Source organism: Ranitomeya imitator, chromosome 1 (genome assembly GCF_032444005.1).
Source record: "Ranitomeya imitator isolate aRanImi1 chromosome 1, aRanImi1.pri, whole genome shotgun sequence".
NCBI lineage: Eukaryota > Metazoa > Chordata > Amphibia > Anura > Dendrobatidae > Ranitomeya > Ranitomeya imitator.
Window position 1 is genome coordinate 1080638636 of NC_091282.1, and position 16929 is coordinate 1080655564.

General features: G+C 46.6%; 1 protein-coding gene across 1 annotated transcript in view; it reads left to right on the top strand.

Annotated features, from left to right (window-relative positions):
• The window catches only part of GALNTL6 (polypeptide N-acetylgalactosaminyltransferase like 6), a 3161254-nt gene extending 3148879 nt beyond the window's left edge, over positions 1–12375 (top strand). The window contains exon 12 of the mRNA XM_069744235.1: positions 11499–12375. Coding sequence (XP_069600336.1) covers positions 11499–11666 — 168 coding nt within the window. The 3' untranslated portion in view covers positions 11667–12375. The remainder of the gene's footprint in view (positions 1–11498) is intronic.
• The last annotated feature ends 4554 nt before the right edge of the window (positions 12376–16929 follow it).

Here is a 16929-nt window from a genome sequence, read left to right on the forward strand (position 1 = left end):
CCCTTTGCACAGTATCAGATTCAGTGAGATGCTGGGACCGACGTCTCTGCTGAGCAGGCTCCACTGCAGCTGATGCAGAATGGAAGACCGCAGCAGACATGGTTTGAGATTCCCCCTGTGCAGCGGTGGGAACTCGGCTCCTAACATTACCCCCCTCCTTGGGCCCCTCCTCCTTGAGCCTCGCTATGCTCAAAAGCTGCAATGAGCAGCGGAGCCCGAATGTGCTCCATAGGTTCCCAGGTTCTATCTTCTGGACCGTGACCCTTCCAGTCCACCAGATAATATTTCTTGCCACATACCACCTTGCACCCCATGATAGCATTCACCTCAAACTCATCCGTGGATGAACCCGATGTCCCGGCAAATGACTCAGAAAACCGGGACATATGAACGGGCTTTAAGAGGGAAACGTGAAAAGTGTCGGTGATACCAAGACGTGGAGGAATAGCCAATCGGTAGACCACAGGGTTGACCTGTTCCAGAACCTTGAATGGGCCAATGTAGCGAGGTGCAAACTTAGTGGACTTAACTTGCAGCCTGATGTTACAGGCGGAGAGCCACACTAAGTCGCCAGGAGCAAAGGTCGGAGCGGGGCACCGGTGTGTATCAGCAGAAACCCTCATTCTCTCCTTGGAGGCCCGGATGGCATCCTGTGTGCGGTCCCAAATGTCATGAGCCTCCACCGCCCAGTCTGCCACCCTAGAATCGGTGGATGACATGGGCATGGGCACAGGGACATGCGGATGCTGGCTGTAATTAAGGAGAAAAGGAGTCTGCCCAGTGGAATCGGCTACGGTGTTGTTCAAGGCAATTTCCACCCAAGGTAGCAAAGATGCCCAGTCATCCTGCCTAGCAGAGACAAAATGCCGCAAGTATGTCACCAGAGTCTGGTTGGTCCTCTCTACCAACCCATTCGTCTCGGGATGGTATGTAGAGGAGAGATTCAACTCTATGCTGAGTAAACGGCAGAGCTCTCTCCAAAACCGAGACGCGAACTGGGGAACCCGGTCGCTGACAATTTTATCAGACATTCCATGTAAACAGAAAATATGTTTTATGAACAACGCCTCCAAGGCCCGTGCAGAAGGTAACCGTGGAAGCGGCACCAAGTGCACCATTTTAGAGAAATGATCGGTGACAACCCAGATAACGGTGCAGCTATGAGACTTGGCTAAGCCCCGAAGTCCATCCCGACCATTTCCAAGGGCCTGTCTGCCACCGGTAGGGGGTAAAGCAACCCAGCAGGCCATTGCCGAGGAGACAGATTCTGGGCGCAGGAAACGCACGCCCGAATTTAGTCCCCGACATCATGGGCCATATGCGGCCACCAGTACGTTCTCGCCAAAAGCTCAGATGTCCTTTTGGTCCCAAAGGGACCTCCGGTCGCAAATTTGCTGGCACGAAAGTCTTGCCCAGGGGCACAGACTCTAGCGAAACCGGAGCTACAGTTCTCAGGCTCGCAGAAGGGACATTAAGCTGAGGCTCCTCCTCCTCACATGACACTATGGAGCGGGAGAGAGCGTTGGTGCGAATTTTCTTCTCCCCGGAGAGAAAATGAAGAGTAAAATGAAACCAGGAGAAGAACAGGGACCATCTAGCCTGGCAAGAATTCAACCGCTGGGCCGTCTGTAGATATACCAAGTTCTTGTGGTCAGTGAAAACCTGGAAGGGAAAGCGAGCTCCCTCCAAGAGGTGTCTCCACTTTGAGAAAGCCAACTTCATGGCTAGCAACTCCCTGTCCCCGATGGAATAATTTCTCTCCGCCGGTGTGAAGGTCTTGGAGAAGAAGCAAGGATGCTTCCGACCTTGAGCATCCTTTTGGAAAAGGACTGCTCCAGCACCAACGGATGAGGCATCCACCTCCGTGAAAAATGGCTTATCTACATCAGGGCAATGTAGAATGGGAGCGCTAGCGAAGTGTGACTTAACCGAGAGGAAGGCCTTGGAGACATCCTCCTTCTTGGTGAGGGCAACCAAGGGAGCTACCAAAGTTGAGAAGTGTGGGATGAACTGACAATAACAATTAATGAACCCCATAAAGTGCTGCACCGCTTTAAGTGAATGGGGTTCCAGCCAGTCCATCACAGCCTGTAGCTTGGCAGGATCCATAGCCAAACGCTGGGCAGAGATGATATAACCAAGGAAAGGAAAGGACTCCTGCTCAAACACACACTTCTACAACTTGGCGTAGAGGGAGTTTGCCCGTAAAAGGTCGAAGACTTTGCGAACATCTCTCCGATGGGAGTCAATATCTGGAGAGTAGATGAGAATATCATCCAGATAGACTACGACCGACGTGGTGAGCATATCCCGGAAGATGTCGTTCACAAAGTCTCGGAAAATGGCTGGGGCATTACAGAGCCCGAAGGGCATCACCAAATATTCATAGTGCCCATCCCTGGTGTTAAAAGCCGTCTTCCATTCGTCCCCCTCACGGATGCGAATCAGGTTGTAAGCACCCCGCAGATCTAATTTTGTAAATTCCCTTGCTCCCCGTAGCCTATCAAAAAGCTCAGATATCAGGGGTAAAGGGTACTTGTTCTTAACGGTGATGGCGTTAAGACCCCTGTAGTCTATGCATGGACGTAAGTCTCCACTCTTCTTCTGCATGAAGAAGAACCCAGACCCTGCAGGTGACACTGACTTCCTAATGAATCCTCTTGCCAGATTCTCTTGGATGTACTGAGACATTGCCTCCGTCTCCGGGAGAGATAACGGATAGACTCGACCCCGGGGAGGCTCAGCATCAGGCAAGAGGTCAATAGGACAGTCATAGGGGCGGTGAGGCGGAAGGGTCTCCGCAGCCCTTTCGGAGAACACGTCCACATAGGGCCAATAGTGCTTGGGGAGAGAGGAAAGATCTGCGGGTACCTCTGTTGTAGCAACCTGAACGCACTCCCTCTGACATCTACCCTCACAGGATTTACGCCATCCCAAAATTCTCCATAAGGACCACTCTATATGAGGAGAATGATAGCGTAGCCATGGTATCCCCAACAGGACCTCATCAATTCCCTCAGGAATGACTAATAGAGAGATAATCTCCTGATGTGATGGAGACACAGATAGAGTGAAAGGAATGGTTTGGTGGGTAATCTGTGAGGGTAGTGTCGACCCATTTACCACTCAAACGGTTACTGGTTTGGCGAGCATCACCAGGGGTATTGCGTGATGCTGGGCGAAAGCGGATGACATAAAATTACCCTCCGCCCAGAGTCCACGCATAGCTCTACCATAAGAGTGGATGGGCCTATGGTAATTGTCCCCTTGAAGGACAACTTAGAGGCAAACGTCGCCGTGTCTAGTGTACCTCCTCCAACTGCCACTAGACGCTGACATTTCCCCGACCGCTGAGGACACTTGGAGGCAAGATGTCCTGACTGCCGGCAAACATGACAGACCTTAAGTGCACGAGCAGACTGGGACTTGGATCCCGCTCGTGTCACCTCTATGGCCTCATGTGACTCAGACGCCTGGACTGGAGATTCCAAAGGTCTGGCGAAGGTGGGAGCCAGCCGAAACCTCTGCCTACACTGGGCTCGCTCCAACCTGCGCTCGTGAAAACGAAGGTCTATGCAAGTTGATACAGCCATGAGCTCCTCCAGTGTGGCAGGAATCTCCCTAGTGGGGAAAGCATCCTTCACATGGTCATCCAGCCCCCTCCAAAAAACAGGAATGAGGGTTTTATCTGGCCATTCCAACTCAGACACTAATGTCCGAAAGTGGACGGCAAAATGGCTGACCATACTTGAACCCTGAGTAAAAGCCAGCAGTTGGAGCGCTGTATCATGGGTGACTTGAGGTCCTACAAAGACCTGTTTAAGAGTGTCCAGAAACTGAGGAACACTCCGCACCACATGATCGTTGCGCTCCCACAACGGCGTAGCCCACTCCAAAGCTCTGTCCGAAAGGAGAGAGATTATGAATCCCACCTTTGCCCGCTCTGGGGGAAAACGTGCAGCCAGGAGCTCGAGGTGTATACCACACTGGCTCACGAAACCCCTACAGGACTTACTGTCCCCAGAGTATTTCTCAGGCAATGGTAGGTGAGATAAAGTCGGAACAGAGGTGGCAGTGGGTGAAGCTGCTGCAGCCACGCTAGCAGCCTAAACAGCTATTGCTGTAACATCCACTACCGAGGTTGCACGCTCAAGAGATGCCAATCGGCCGGCCAGCAGCTGGATGTACCCCTGCAATCGCTGTTCATCCGCCATTACTTACCCAGATCCTGGCGCTAGTATACTGTTAGGGTTGGCGGAACACACCGAATATATATTTATTAGAGGAAGTTGGTGCGTTCGCAACCCGGGATCCACCGTGCAGGAAAGCACCTGAAGCTTAATATGGCGGTACTATATAGTGGTATAAACAGACTCTGTTACTTCACAGAGTCTGTTAGCAAAGATAACGCTGTGCCCTGTTTGGCTCACAGGGGCACACAGCTACTTAGTAGAGCAGATGGTGGTCATGCAGTCAAATGCAAACATGAAACTTCTCGCCGGAGGTGCCAGCATTCTAGGGGCTTATTTCAGCCGGGTCCCTGAATACACACACAAAACTCCTCGCCAGAGGTGCCAGTATTCTAGGGGCTTATTTCAGCCAGGTACCTGACTGCATACAAAACATGACCACACTGGCGCTGAGCTCAAATATAAATTGATACTAGCGCATGGCCGTGCGGTCATGAGAACCTTTTATAGCTGTAGCACCTACAGGACCTTCCAAGAAGAACAAATGGAAGGCTGCCACAGAACTTGATCAGGTACAGGGCTTTCCTGGAGGACTAATGGAAGTTGCTGCAGTACCTGAGCATGTGACCCTTGATCTCCACTGAGAGATCTTGCCCTGGGCATGCTCAGTGTGTGCAAAACAGGACTTAGTCCCAGAAAAGCCTGCTCGCCGCAGACCAGTGCAGGGTACAATAGTAAAGCCTGGAGAGGCAGCAGTAACCCTTTGCACAGTATCAGATTCAGTGAGACGCTGGGACCGACATCTCTGCTGAGCAGGCTCCACTGCGGCTGATGCAGAATGGGAGACCGCAGCAGACATGGTTTGAGATTCCCCCTGTGCAGCGGCGGGAACTCGACTCCTAACATAAGGTTTACTGAAACTCTGCCTGTGGTCGTTCGATATAAATCCTTGTGGCTTTTATTTTCCAGGGGTTTATGGCCCCTCGTCTGATGACTCCATGATATCTCAGTTTCATACAACCTTGAAAGCTGGCCACTTGAAGGTCTGGGTGAAACTAGAGTTACTACATAGTGTAAATCACTATATAAGACCAGAAAAACATGACGAAGACTGGTGCCAAAACTGGGGTACCTGTACATGTACAGTGTGCTGTTCACCTCTCCTATCTCCTATATAATCTGGACCCTGGCTAGCACACATTGCCAGAGATAGCTTATGCTGTATAGTTAATAGATGGTGGTTTGTGGTTGTTGTTTGAGAATGCATTTGGTGGATTTATCTGAGACTATTGCTAGGTTTTGGGTGTGTGCTAATTCCCCTCTCCTACTTTGATTTTACTCCATCCTCTTCTCTCCAGTGTTTACCTCTGTTGTTTGTTTGAATATATTTGTCTGATTGGTATTTTCCTTTATCCTTGTTTGTATTACCTTGTTAGTATGGCTGGTGTATTACGGTATCCTACTACTCCCCTCTTCCCTGGGTGGAGTAAGGGTGCAGACTGAGGGTGGATTCAGGAGCTTAGGCAAGGTACATTGCCCTGGCATCTTCCCATCAGAAGCAATCTGGGGAACAGGGCGAGCTAGAGACTTTTGGGACATGGAAGGAGCCCTTGGTACTGGGACACCCAACAGCAGAGTCATGACAAGTACTGTAAATACAGTATGTGTGTGTGTATATATATATATTTTTTATTATTATTTATTATTATTATAGCGCCATTTATTCTATGTCACTTTAAATGTGAAAAGGGGTATACATAGTAAAAGCAAGTACAATAATCTTAAACTATACAAGTTATGACTGGTACAGTAGAAGAGAGGACCCTGCCTGCAAGGGCTCACAATCTACAAGGGATGGGGGAGGATACAGTAGGTGAGGGTAGAGCTGGTCACGCACAGGTTTGGTCGATTGGTGGTTACTGCAGGTTATAGGCTTGTCGGAAGAGGTGGGTCTTCAGTTTCTTTTTAAAGGTTTCTATGGTAGACGAGGGTGTGATATGTTCTAGTAGAGAGTTCCAGAGTAGGGGTGATATGCGAGAGAAATCTTGTATGCGATTGTGGGAGGATGAGATAAGAGGGAAGTAGAGAAGGTGATCTTGTGAGGATCGGAGGTTGCGTGCAGGTAAGTACCGGGAGACGAGGTCACAGATGTATGGAGAAGACAGGTTGTGGATGGCTTTGTAACTCATGGTTAGGGTTTTGAATTGGAGTCTCTGGGCAATGGGGAGCCAGTGAAGGGATTGACAGACGGGATAGGCCAGGGAATAGCAAGGAGACAGGTGGATTAGTTGGGCAGCAGAGTTTAGAATAGATTTGAGGAGTGCGAGAGTGTTCGAGGGGAGGCCACAGAGCAGGAGGTTGCAGTAGTCAAGGCGGGAGATGATGATGGCATGGACTAGGGTTTTTGCAGATTCTTGGTTTAGGAATGTACGGATCCATGAAATATTTTTGAGTTGAAGTCGGCTGGAAGTGGAAAGGGCTTGGATATGTGGTTTGAAGGAGAGATGAGTGTCAAGGATTACCCCGAAGCAGCGAGCTTGTGGGACTGGGGAGAGTGGGCAGCCGTTTACTGTAATAGATAGGTCCATTGGGGGGGTCGTGTGAGATGGGGGAAAGATGATGAATTCTGTTTTGTCCATGTTAAGTTTTAGAAATCTAGCAGAGAAGAAGGATGAAACAGCGAACAGACATTGAGGGATTTTGGTTAGTAGGGTGGTGATAACTGGTCCAGATATGTAGATCTGTGTGTAATCAGCATAGAGGTGATACTAAAAGCCGTGAGATTCTATGAGCTGTCCCAGGGAAAAGGAGTAAATGGAGAAGAGCATGGACCCTAGGACTGAACCTTGCGGGACTCGAACAGATAGGGGGTGAGGTGGTGTGTGAGTGGGAGACATTGAATGTCCTGTCTGCTAGGTATGACTAGATCCAGGATAGGGCCAAGTCTGTGATGCCAAGGGATGAGAGGGTCTTTAATAATAGGGAATGGTCCACTGTGTCAAAGGCAGAGGACAAGTCCAGGAGGAGGATGACAGAGTAGTGTTGCTTGCTTTTGGTGGTTAATATGTCATTGGTGACCTTAGGTAGGGCATTTTCAGTGAAGTGGTGTGACCGGAAGCCAGATTGTAAGCTGTCAAAGAGGGAGCAAGAAGAGAAATGGGAGGACAGTTCAAGATGGACTTGTTGTTCCAATAGTTTTGAAGCATAGGGGAGAAGTGATATAGGGCGATAGCTAGATACAGAGGATTGGTCAAGAGAGGGCTTTTTGAGAATAGGTGTGTTAGGGGTCGAGTTCCCGCCTTTGCACAGGCAGATAAGCCATTTATTGGGCGGCACGGTGGCTTAGTGGTTAGCACTGCAGCCTTGCAGCGCTGGAGTCCTGGGTTCGAATCCCACCAAGGACAACATCTGCAAAGAGTTTGTATGTTCTCTCCGTGTTTGCGTGGGTTTCCTCCGGGCACTCCGGTTTCCTCCCACATTCCAAAGACATACTGATAGGGAATTTAGATTGTGAGCCCCATCGGGGACAGTGATGATAATGTGTGCAAAAATGTAAAGCGCTGCGGAATATGTTAGCGCTATATAAAAATAAAGATTATAAAGATTATTATATATAATGGAGGTGGATGCCTCATATGTTGTGCTGGAGCAGTCCTTTTCCAAAAGGATGCTCAAGGTCGGAAGCATCCTTGCTTCTTCTTCTCTAAGACCTTCTCACCAGCAGAGAGGAATTATTCCATCGGGGACAGGGAGTTGCTAGCCATGAAGTTGGCTTTCTCGGAGTGGAGACATCTCTTGGAGGAAGCTTGTTTTCCCTTCCAAGTCTTCACAGATCACAAGAATTTGGTTTACCTGCACACAGCACAGCGGTTAAACTCTCGCCAGGCCAGATGGTTCTTGTTTTTCTCCCGCTTTCACTTTACCCTTCATTTTCTTTCTGGGTAGAAGAACATTCGTGCTGACGCTCTCTCTCGCTCCATTGTGTCATCTGTGGAGGATGAAGAGGAGCCTCATCTTATTGTCCCAACCGAGAGCCTGAGAACTGTGGCCCCAGTTTCGCTAGAGTCTGTGCCTCCGGGCAAGCCTTTTGTACCATCCAGTTTGTGACCGGAGGTTCTCTTTTGGGCTCACTCGTCCAGGGTGGGTGGACATTTTGATTCCAAAAGGACATCTGAGTTACTGGAGAGGACATACTGGTGGCCGCATATGGCTCGTGATGTCGCAGACTATGTTCGGGCGTGTGTCTCTTGCACCAAGAACAAGTCTCCTTGGCAATGGCCTGCTGGGTTGCTTTATCCTCTGCTGGTGGCGGACAGGCCCTGGGAGATGGTCAGGATCGACTTTGTGGTAGGCTTACCCAAGTCTCGTAGCTGCACCATTATCTGGGTGATCACCGACCATTTTTCCAAAATGGTTCATTTGGTGCCTCTTCCACGGCTACCTTCTGCATGGGCTCTGGCAGTGTTGTTCATAAAGCATATCTTTCGCCTACACGGAATGCCGGACAAGATTGTCAGTGACCGGGGTCCTCAGTTTGCGTCTCGGTTCTGGAGAGAGCTTTGTCGTCTGCTCAGTATTGAGTTGAATCTCTCCTCAGCTTATCATCCCGAGATGAATGGATTGGTTGAGAGGGCCAATAAGACTCTGGTCACATATTTATGACATTTTGTTTCTGCTAGGCAGGATGACTGGGCATCCTTGTTACCGTGGGCAGAGTTTGCCTTTAACAACGCTGTAGCCGACTCCACCGGTCAGACTCCTTTCCTCCTTAATTACGGCCAGCATCCGCGGGTTCCTGTGCCTATACCCATGCCCTCTGCTGACTCCAGGGTGGCAGACTGGGCAGTGGAGGCACAAGACATTTGGGACTGCACTCAGGATGTCTTCTTGGCCTCCATGGAGAGAATGAGGTCCTCCACCAATGCACATTGGTGCCCTGCCCCAACCTTTGCTCCTGGCGACTTAGTGTGGCTCTCCGCCCGTAACATCAGGCTGCATGCTGAGTCCACTAAGTTTGCACCTCGCTACTTGGGTCCCTTCAAGGTCCTCGAACAGGTTAATCCTGTGGTCTACCATCTAGCCCTTCCTCCACGCCTTGGTATCACCGTCACCTTTCATGTGTCCCTCCTTAAGCCCGTATACATGTCCCGGTTTTCTGAGTCATCTGCCGGGACATCGGGTTCGTCTACAGACGATTACGAGGTGAACGCTATTTTGGGGTGCAAGGTGGTATGTGGCAAAAAATTTTATTTGGTGGACTGGAAGGGTTACGGCCCTGAGGATAGGTCCTGGGAGCCTGCTGAGCACATTCAGGCTCCGCAGCTCATTGCTGCCTTCGAGCATAGCGAGGCCAAGGGGGGGCCCTAGAGGGGGGGTAATGTTAGGGGTCATGTTCCCGCCTCTGCACAGGGGGAATCTCGGGCCATCTCCGCTGCTGTCTCCCATTCTTCTCCTGCCACAGTGGAGCCTGCTCAGTGGAGACGTCAGTCCCAGCATTTTGCTTAGTCTGACTGACTCTGTACAAATAGTTACTGCTGCTTTTCATGCTTCTGCCATTGAAGCCAGTGCTGGGCAGCGGCGAGCAGACGCTTCTAGGACTAAGTCCTGCTTTTCTCGTTCTGAGCATGCCCAGAGTAAGATCTCTCAGTGGAGAGGGTCACATGTTCAGATACTGCAGCTAAATCCATTGGTCCTTCAGGAAGGTCCTGTAAGGTGCTCAGGCTCTGTGGCAGCCTCTCATTGGTCCTTCTAGGAAGGTCATGTACTTACTGCAACTATTTAAAGCTCGCATGGCCGCATGGCCATGCGCTAGTATATTTCTAAGTTATGTGCTTTGCGCCAGTGTGGTCATGTAAGATTGTGTTCAGGGACCCGGCTGAAATAAGCCCCTAGAATGCTGGCACCTCCGGCGAGGAGATTGTGTTTGTGTGTATTCAGGGACCTGGCTGAAATAAGCCTCTAGAATGCTGACACCTCCGGCAAGGAGTTTTTTGTTCATACATGACCACTGACTGCTCTCAGTTGGGTAGTTAGCCTGTGCCTCTGTGAAGTCTAACAGGGCACAGTGCTTTGCTTTCACGGCTACTCTGCGAAATAACAGAGCTAGTTCATTCCGCCATATAGTGCCGCCGTTTGCTAGCAGCAGGTTCTCCTGCACGGTGGACCCCGGGCTGCGAATGCATTTATAACAATAAAACATCTATATTTACTCGGTGCGTTCCACTAGCCCTAACAAGGTGTGATTGAGGCATGTTTAAAGCTTGAGGGGAAAACACCAGTTGTTAGTGATAGGTTGAAGAGATAGTTTGGAGTTGGGATGAAGACTGTGGCGAGGTTTGGGATGAAGTGGGATGGGATCGGGTCAAGTGCACAGGTGGTGAGATGCGATCTTGAGAGTAGAGTGGAGAGTTGATCTTCTGTAATGGTGGAGAAGCTGGTTTTGGAGTTGGAGGGCTGGGCAGTTGGGAGGAAGGGCTCTGGGGGTTGTCAACCAAAACTGTCTCTGATGTTATATTTCTTTGTATATTTATAAATGAACATTACTGCTGTTTCTGAAGGGAAAAAAACTCATGGTATCTTCTTTAAAGAAACATTCTAGAAAGAAACCTGAATATACCATTGTAATTATAAACTTCAGGTTTCCATGTGGAAATAGTCTAGCCTATGCCAAACTATGAGCAGGAGCCTGAGTATGTTTTAAGATACTGCAATAACACGAGTTGTGGCCACAGGCGGCACTTCTGGTTTTGTTTTTGTTGCACTTTTTTGTTGCATTTTTTTTTTGCCAGTATTTACATGAAATTGTTTGTAATATTGTAGAATATGTTTATGCTAAGTGAATTTTGATTTATTATTTCCAATGTCTGTGACTTTATATGTACTTTCCACCCTATAACTGTACTTTTACTCCAAAAGGTATTATTTCCATTCAAGAGCAAAACACTTTTAAATTGAATACTAGTGATCAGAAATGTACAGTATGTCACCACTCTATTCATTGTCTATTGATTTGGTTGAGATAGCCATGAACTGTACTAGTAGTCCATTAGGCAATAAATGGAAATGTGTTCATATGCTAGAAACAATTGTTACTTAAAGTTCCAAATTGAGTTGATAAGAATAATACATTTCTGGTCACCTCTTCATCTTTACATAAAAATGCTGTATACATTAGTATACAATGAAAATGCAGAGAAATATTTATATCCATGCTAGTTTTTAGATAAGACATGTGCAATAATTTGTGTACGCAGTTTGCTTGAATAATATGCAAACTAAACGTTTCCTTTTTTTTCCTTTTATCCTTAGGATAAAACATTGTTTCATCCCGTAAGCAACAGCTGTGTGGATTGTAATCCGGCTGAAAAAAAATTGTTCATGAACAGATGCGACCCTCTCTCTGAGACACAGCAGTGGATTTTTGAACATATAAACATGACAATACTACAAAAGTTCAACATTTATAATAACTCTTAAAGATCTTGTAAACCATGCGGAACCATATGAGGTGGATTGCAATTGGGCTACAAGAATCAGCCATTTTGATATCTAAAATGCCATCTCCTCTTTCTGAGGATACTATTGAAATATGCCATTCATGGGCAAGTATGTCAACATGTCATCATATCCAAAGAACTTGGATAAAATTGAGAACTGACGTAGCTGCTGAGAACTTAATTAGACTTTCCTTGCTGGTTCAAGGGCAGAAATAACCTTTGGAATAATAGTCTATGCTATCACAGTGAAATGAATTTTTAATCTTACTCAGGACACTTCCTGCTGTAGTGTATAGCGGTAAATGGCAACTAGGAGTAATGATCTTCCGTTATGGTTTTTCATTTTCATATTTTTTCCTTTGTGGACAGGTAGTCAGGAATGGGCTGCATGATAAAACAGGAGTCTTTTAAAGCCCCATGTCTCCTAGGTTGTGGATTTTTGTTTCTTAAAACACTGAGGTTAACAGGATTAACTCTCTTAAGTCTGAAAATGCTTTTGGAAAGCACCCTATACCTCTCCAATTTGATGTTGGTTTCTGAGACAGGGACAATAAACATTCAAGGAGGAATTTAAGGTGAAGCATGTAATGGACTATAAGATGATGGAATATTTAATTTATCCTTAAATCTGAAAGTATTTTTTTTTGTTTTTTATTAAAACAATAATAAAATAATATTCTACAATGAAATGTGTTGTTGTACTGGTTAAGTGAGCCAACAAAAAAAGGTTATATTTCTTATGTAAATTAGTTGGTTACAATAGTATTGAATTAGTAGAGTTTACAAAGAATGTAAAAAAAATAAACTATACCAGCAAAATAAACATTATATAAGTAAAATGGGCTGTGGCCTTAATGTAAACAATTTGAATGATGTACATAAATGTTTTCCACCATATTCTACTATTTTCTTCTGTGTAAAGTTTGGATTACTACATTATCTGTAGTGATGAGCAAGCACTAAAATGCATGGGAGCTTGTTACTTGAATGGAGTACGTCAGACTGCTTGGGTACTCAACTCAAGTAATGAGTATTATGGAAGTCACGGGAAACTCGAGCATTTTTCCAGCAGACCCTCCCAAGAGTTTAGATGAGCGAATATGTTTGAAAAATGATCACCAAACAAAAATTCGGCATCAATATATGGCACATTCGGATTCATGATCGGAAACACGAGCAAATTTTCATAAAATCGGTAACATTCGGTAAAAGTGCAGGAAAATATTTGCGCTGGTACTAAAGTATTTTTAAAAAGAGGAGGCATGGAGGGCACCACCGTATTAATACTAAAATGTTCACCATGGGCAATGCACACCCAGGCTGAGTAAAAAGTGTTTGTAGTTTTATTATCAATATCAAACAGTGATAGCACAAAAGACACAGCAATAGATAAAAACATTTAAAAACAATATGTACCGCTCTATAGTCATGCCGTGTGGTATAGGCAATGACCAACCACAACAAATTTCTCAGACTTAGATGTTATATACACTGGATAAAGATACACATGCTTAAACAGGAAAAATATATTGATGTATATATATATATATATACACTGCGCGTCTGCAATTATAAAATAGTCAACTAATTCACAGTATCATATTAGCCATTGGATAGGACAAAAGCAGTCCAGTGGCATTCAAAATGTGGTTAGCCACTGACAGATGACATATATAAGATCCTAGATCGAATATATTCAAAAAGTCCCTTCAATCCTAGGACCCTAGGAAGAATATGCAAAAAACATGCAAAATAGCATGCAAAGAGAGAAGCAATATGGTCAGGAATATGTAACCATACAAAACCTGTATCCACCAAATGGCAAGGAAAGGAAGACAAGAGCTCAAACCCAGCAATAAGGGAGAGAATATGTCCGATAAGGAGCCTGTTGTGAATTCTGCTTTTGGGCTCCCTCCTGTGGTTGTAGGTGGTAATGCAGTTGTCCCTGGGCTGCAGTCTTGGACAGGTGTATCTGCTGATTGCAATTCTGACTGGGGTATTTAGGTTTGCAGGACTCATTAGTCATTGCCAGTTGTCAATGTTTCTTGGGAAGTGTTGGATCTCTGCCTGGCCTTTCCTGTTTAGCTGCCAATTCAGCAAAGATAAGTGTCTGTTTCATTTTCTGTGGCACACATGCTGTGTGCTTTTATTCAGTGCTATTCATTTGTTTTCTATTGTCCAGCTTAGACTGTGTCAGTGTTTTCTCAGTCTGGTTGGATTCTCTGGAGTTGCAGATATACGCTCCACACCTTTAGTTAGGTGGTGGAGTTTTTGTATATTCTGCTGTGGATATTTTTGGAAGGATTTTAATACTGACCGCTTAGTATCCTGTCCTATCCTATCCTATTTAGCTAGATGTGACCTCTTTTGCTAAATCCTGTTTTCTGCCTGCGTGTGTCTTTTCTTCTACTACTCACAGTCATTATTTGTGGGGGGCTGCCTATCCTTTGGGGTTCTGCTCTGAGGCAAGATAGTATTCCTATTTCCATCTTTAGGGGTATTTAGTCCTCCGGCTGTGTCGAGGTGTCTAGGTTTTGTTAGGCACACCCCACGGCTACTTCTAGTTGCGGTGTTAAGATCAGGGTTCGCGGTCAGTATAGTTACCACTTACTCTAGTGATAGTTTTTATGCTGCTCCAAAGTCACCTGATCATAAAAGTACAACTGGCCCCTAATGAGTTAAATGCATCTCAGAAGAAGGGAAGAAAGGTCTTGAGCCATTTTTTTCTTCAGTCTGCTTTGTCTTCTCTTCCCTCTTTATTTCTGGGTGGCTGAGGAGCCTTGTGCTAGCATGAATGTTCAGGAATTAGCTTCTCTTGTAGACCAGCTTGCTGCTAGGGTACAGGGTATTTCTGATTATATTGTTCAGACTCCTGTTTTAGAACCGAAGATTCCTACTCCTGATTTGCTTTTTGGTGGCAGGTCCAAATTTTTGAGTTTTAAAAACAACTGTTAACTGTTTTTTGCTTTGAGACCTCGATCCTCCGGTGATTCCATTCAGCAGGTAAAAATCGTCATCTCCCTGCTGCGTGTCGATCCACAGGATTGGGCATTTTCCTTGGAATCTGGGAATCCGGCTTTGCTTAATGTAGACTCCTTTTTTCAGGCGTTAGGATTATTATATGATGAACCTAATTCTGTGGATCAAGCTGAGAAGACCTTGTTGGCCCTGTTTCAGGGTCAAGAGGCGGCTGAATCGTATTGTCAGAAATTAAGAAAATGGTCTGTGTTGACTAAATGGAATAATGATGCTTTGGCGGCAATTTTCAGAAAGGGTCTTTCTGAATCCGTTAAAGATGTTATGGTGGGGTTTCCCACGCCCTCTGGTCTGAGTGATTCTATGTCTCTGGCCATTCAGATTGACCGGCGCTTGCGGGAGCACAGAACTGTGCGCGCTGTGGCGTTATCCTCAGAGCAAATTCCTGAGCCTATGCAGTGTGATAGGTTTCTGTCTAGAACGGAACGACAAGGTTTCAGACGTCAGAATAGGTTGTGTTATTATTGTGGCGACGCTTCTCATGTCATTTCTGTCTGCCCTAAGCGGACAAAGAGGATCGCCAGTTCATTTACCATCAGTACTGTACAACCTAAATTTCTGTTATCTGTGTCCTTGATCTGCTCATTGTCATCAATTTCTGTCATAGCGTTTGTGGATTCAGGCGCAGCCTTGAACTTAATGGACTTTGAGTTTGCTAGGCGTTGTGGTTTTCCCTTGCAGCCTTTGCAGAACCCTATTCCTTTAAGGGGCATTGATGATACATCCTTGGCTAAAAATAAGCCCCAGTTTTGGACACAGGTGACCATGCGCATGGCGCCAGCCCATCAGGAAGATTGTCGATTTCTGATGTTGCATAATTTGCATGATGCTATCGTGCTGGGTTTTCTGTTATGGACCTGGTGGTTAGGAGCACCCGGAATGACCGCAACCCCTAATCCTATCACACACACTAGAAATAGCCGTGGAGCGTACCTAACTCTACCTAGATGCCTCTGCACAGCCTAAGAGCTAACTAGCCCTAGAGATAGAAAATAAAGCCTACCTTGCCTCAGAGAAATTCCCCAAAGGAAAAGGCAGCCCCCCACATATATTGACTGTTAGTTAAGATGAAAGTCACAAACACAGAAATGAAACAGGTTTCAGCAAAGGAGGCCAGACTTACTAAACAGACTGAGGATAGGAAAGGTATCTTTGCGGTCAGCACAAAAATCTACAAAAAGACCACGCAGAGTGTGCAAAAAGACCTCCGCACCGACTCACGGTGCGGAGGTGCCACTCTGCATCCCAGAGCTTCCAGCTAGCAAGGCAAAATCATGATAGCAAGCTGGACAAGAAAACAATGAACGAATAATTAACTAGCAGGGACTTAGCTTCTGCTGGAGTAGACAGGTAACCAGAAAGATCCAAGAGTGAACTGAACCAGTACAAGAACATTGACAGCTGGCATGGAGTAACGATCTGAGTGGAGTTAAATTGAGCAGCCAGTCAAAGAATAAACTAAGTCACCTGTGGAAGGAACCTCAGAAGCAGCAACTCCACTCACAGCCACCAGAGGGAGTCCATGGACAGAACTCGCCGAAGTACCATTCATGACCACAGGAGGGAGTTCGATAACAGAATTCACAACAGTACACCCCCTTGAGGAGGGGTCACTGAACCCTCACCAGAGCCCCTTGGCCGATCAGGATGAGCCAAATGAAAGGCACAAACTAGATCGGCAGCATGAACATCAGGGGCAAAAACCCAGGAATTATCTTCCTGACCATAACCCTTCCACTTGACCAGGTACTGGAGTTTCCGTCTCGAAATACGAGAATCCAAAATCTTCTCCACCACATACTCCAACTCCCCCTCGACCAACACTGGGGCAGGAGGATCAACGGAGGGAACCATAGGCGCCACGTATCTCCGCAATAACGACCTATGGAACACATTATGGATGGCAAAAGAAGCTGGAAGGGCCAAACGAAATGACACAGGATTGAGAACTTCAGAAATCTTATACAGACCAATGAAACGAGGCTTAAACTTAGGAGAGGAAACCTTCATAGGAACATAACGAGACGACAACCAAACCAAATCCCCAACACGAAGTCGGGGACCAACACTGCGCCGGCGGTTAGCGAAACGTTGAGCCTTCTCCTGGGACAATGTCAAATTGTCCTCCACATCAGTCCAAATCTGCTGCAACCTGTCCACCACAGTATCCACACCAGGACAGTCCGAAGGCTCAACCTGCCCTGAAG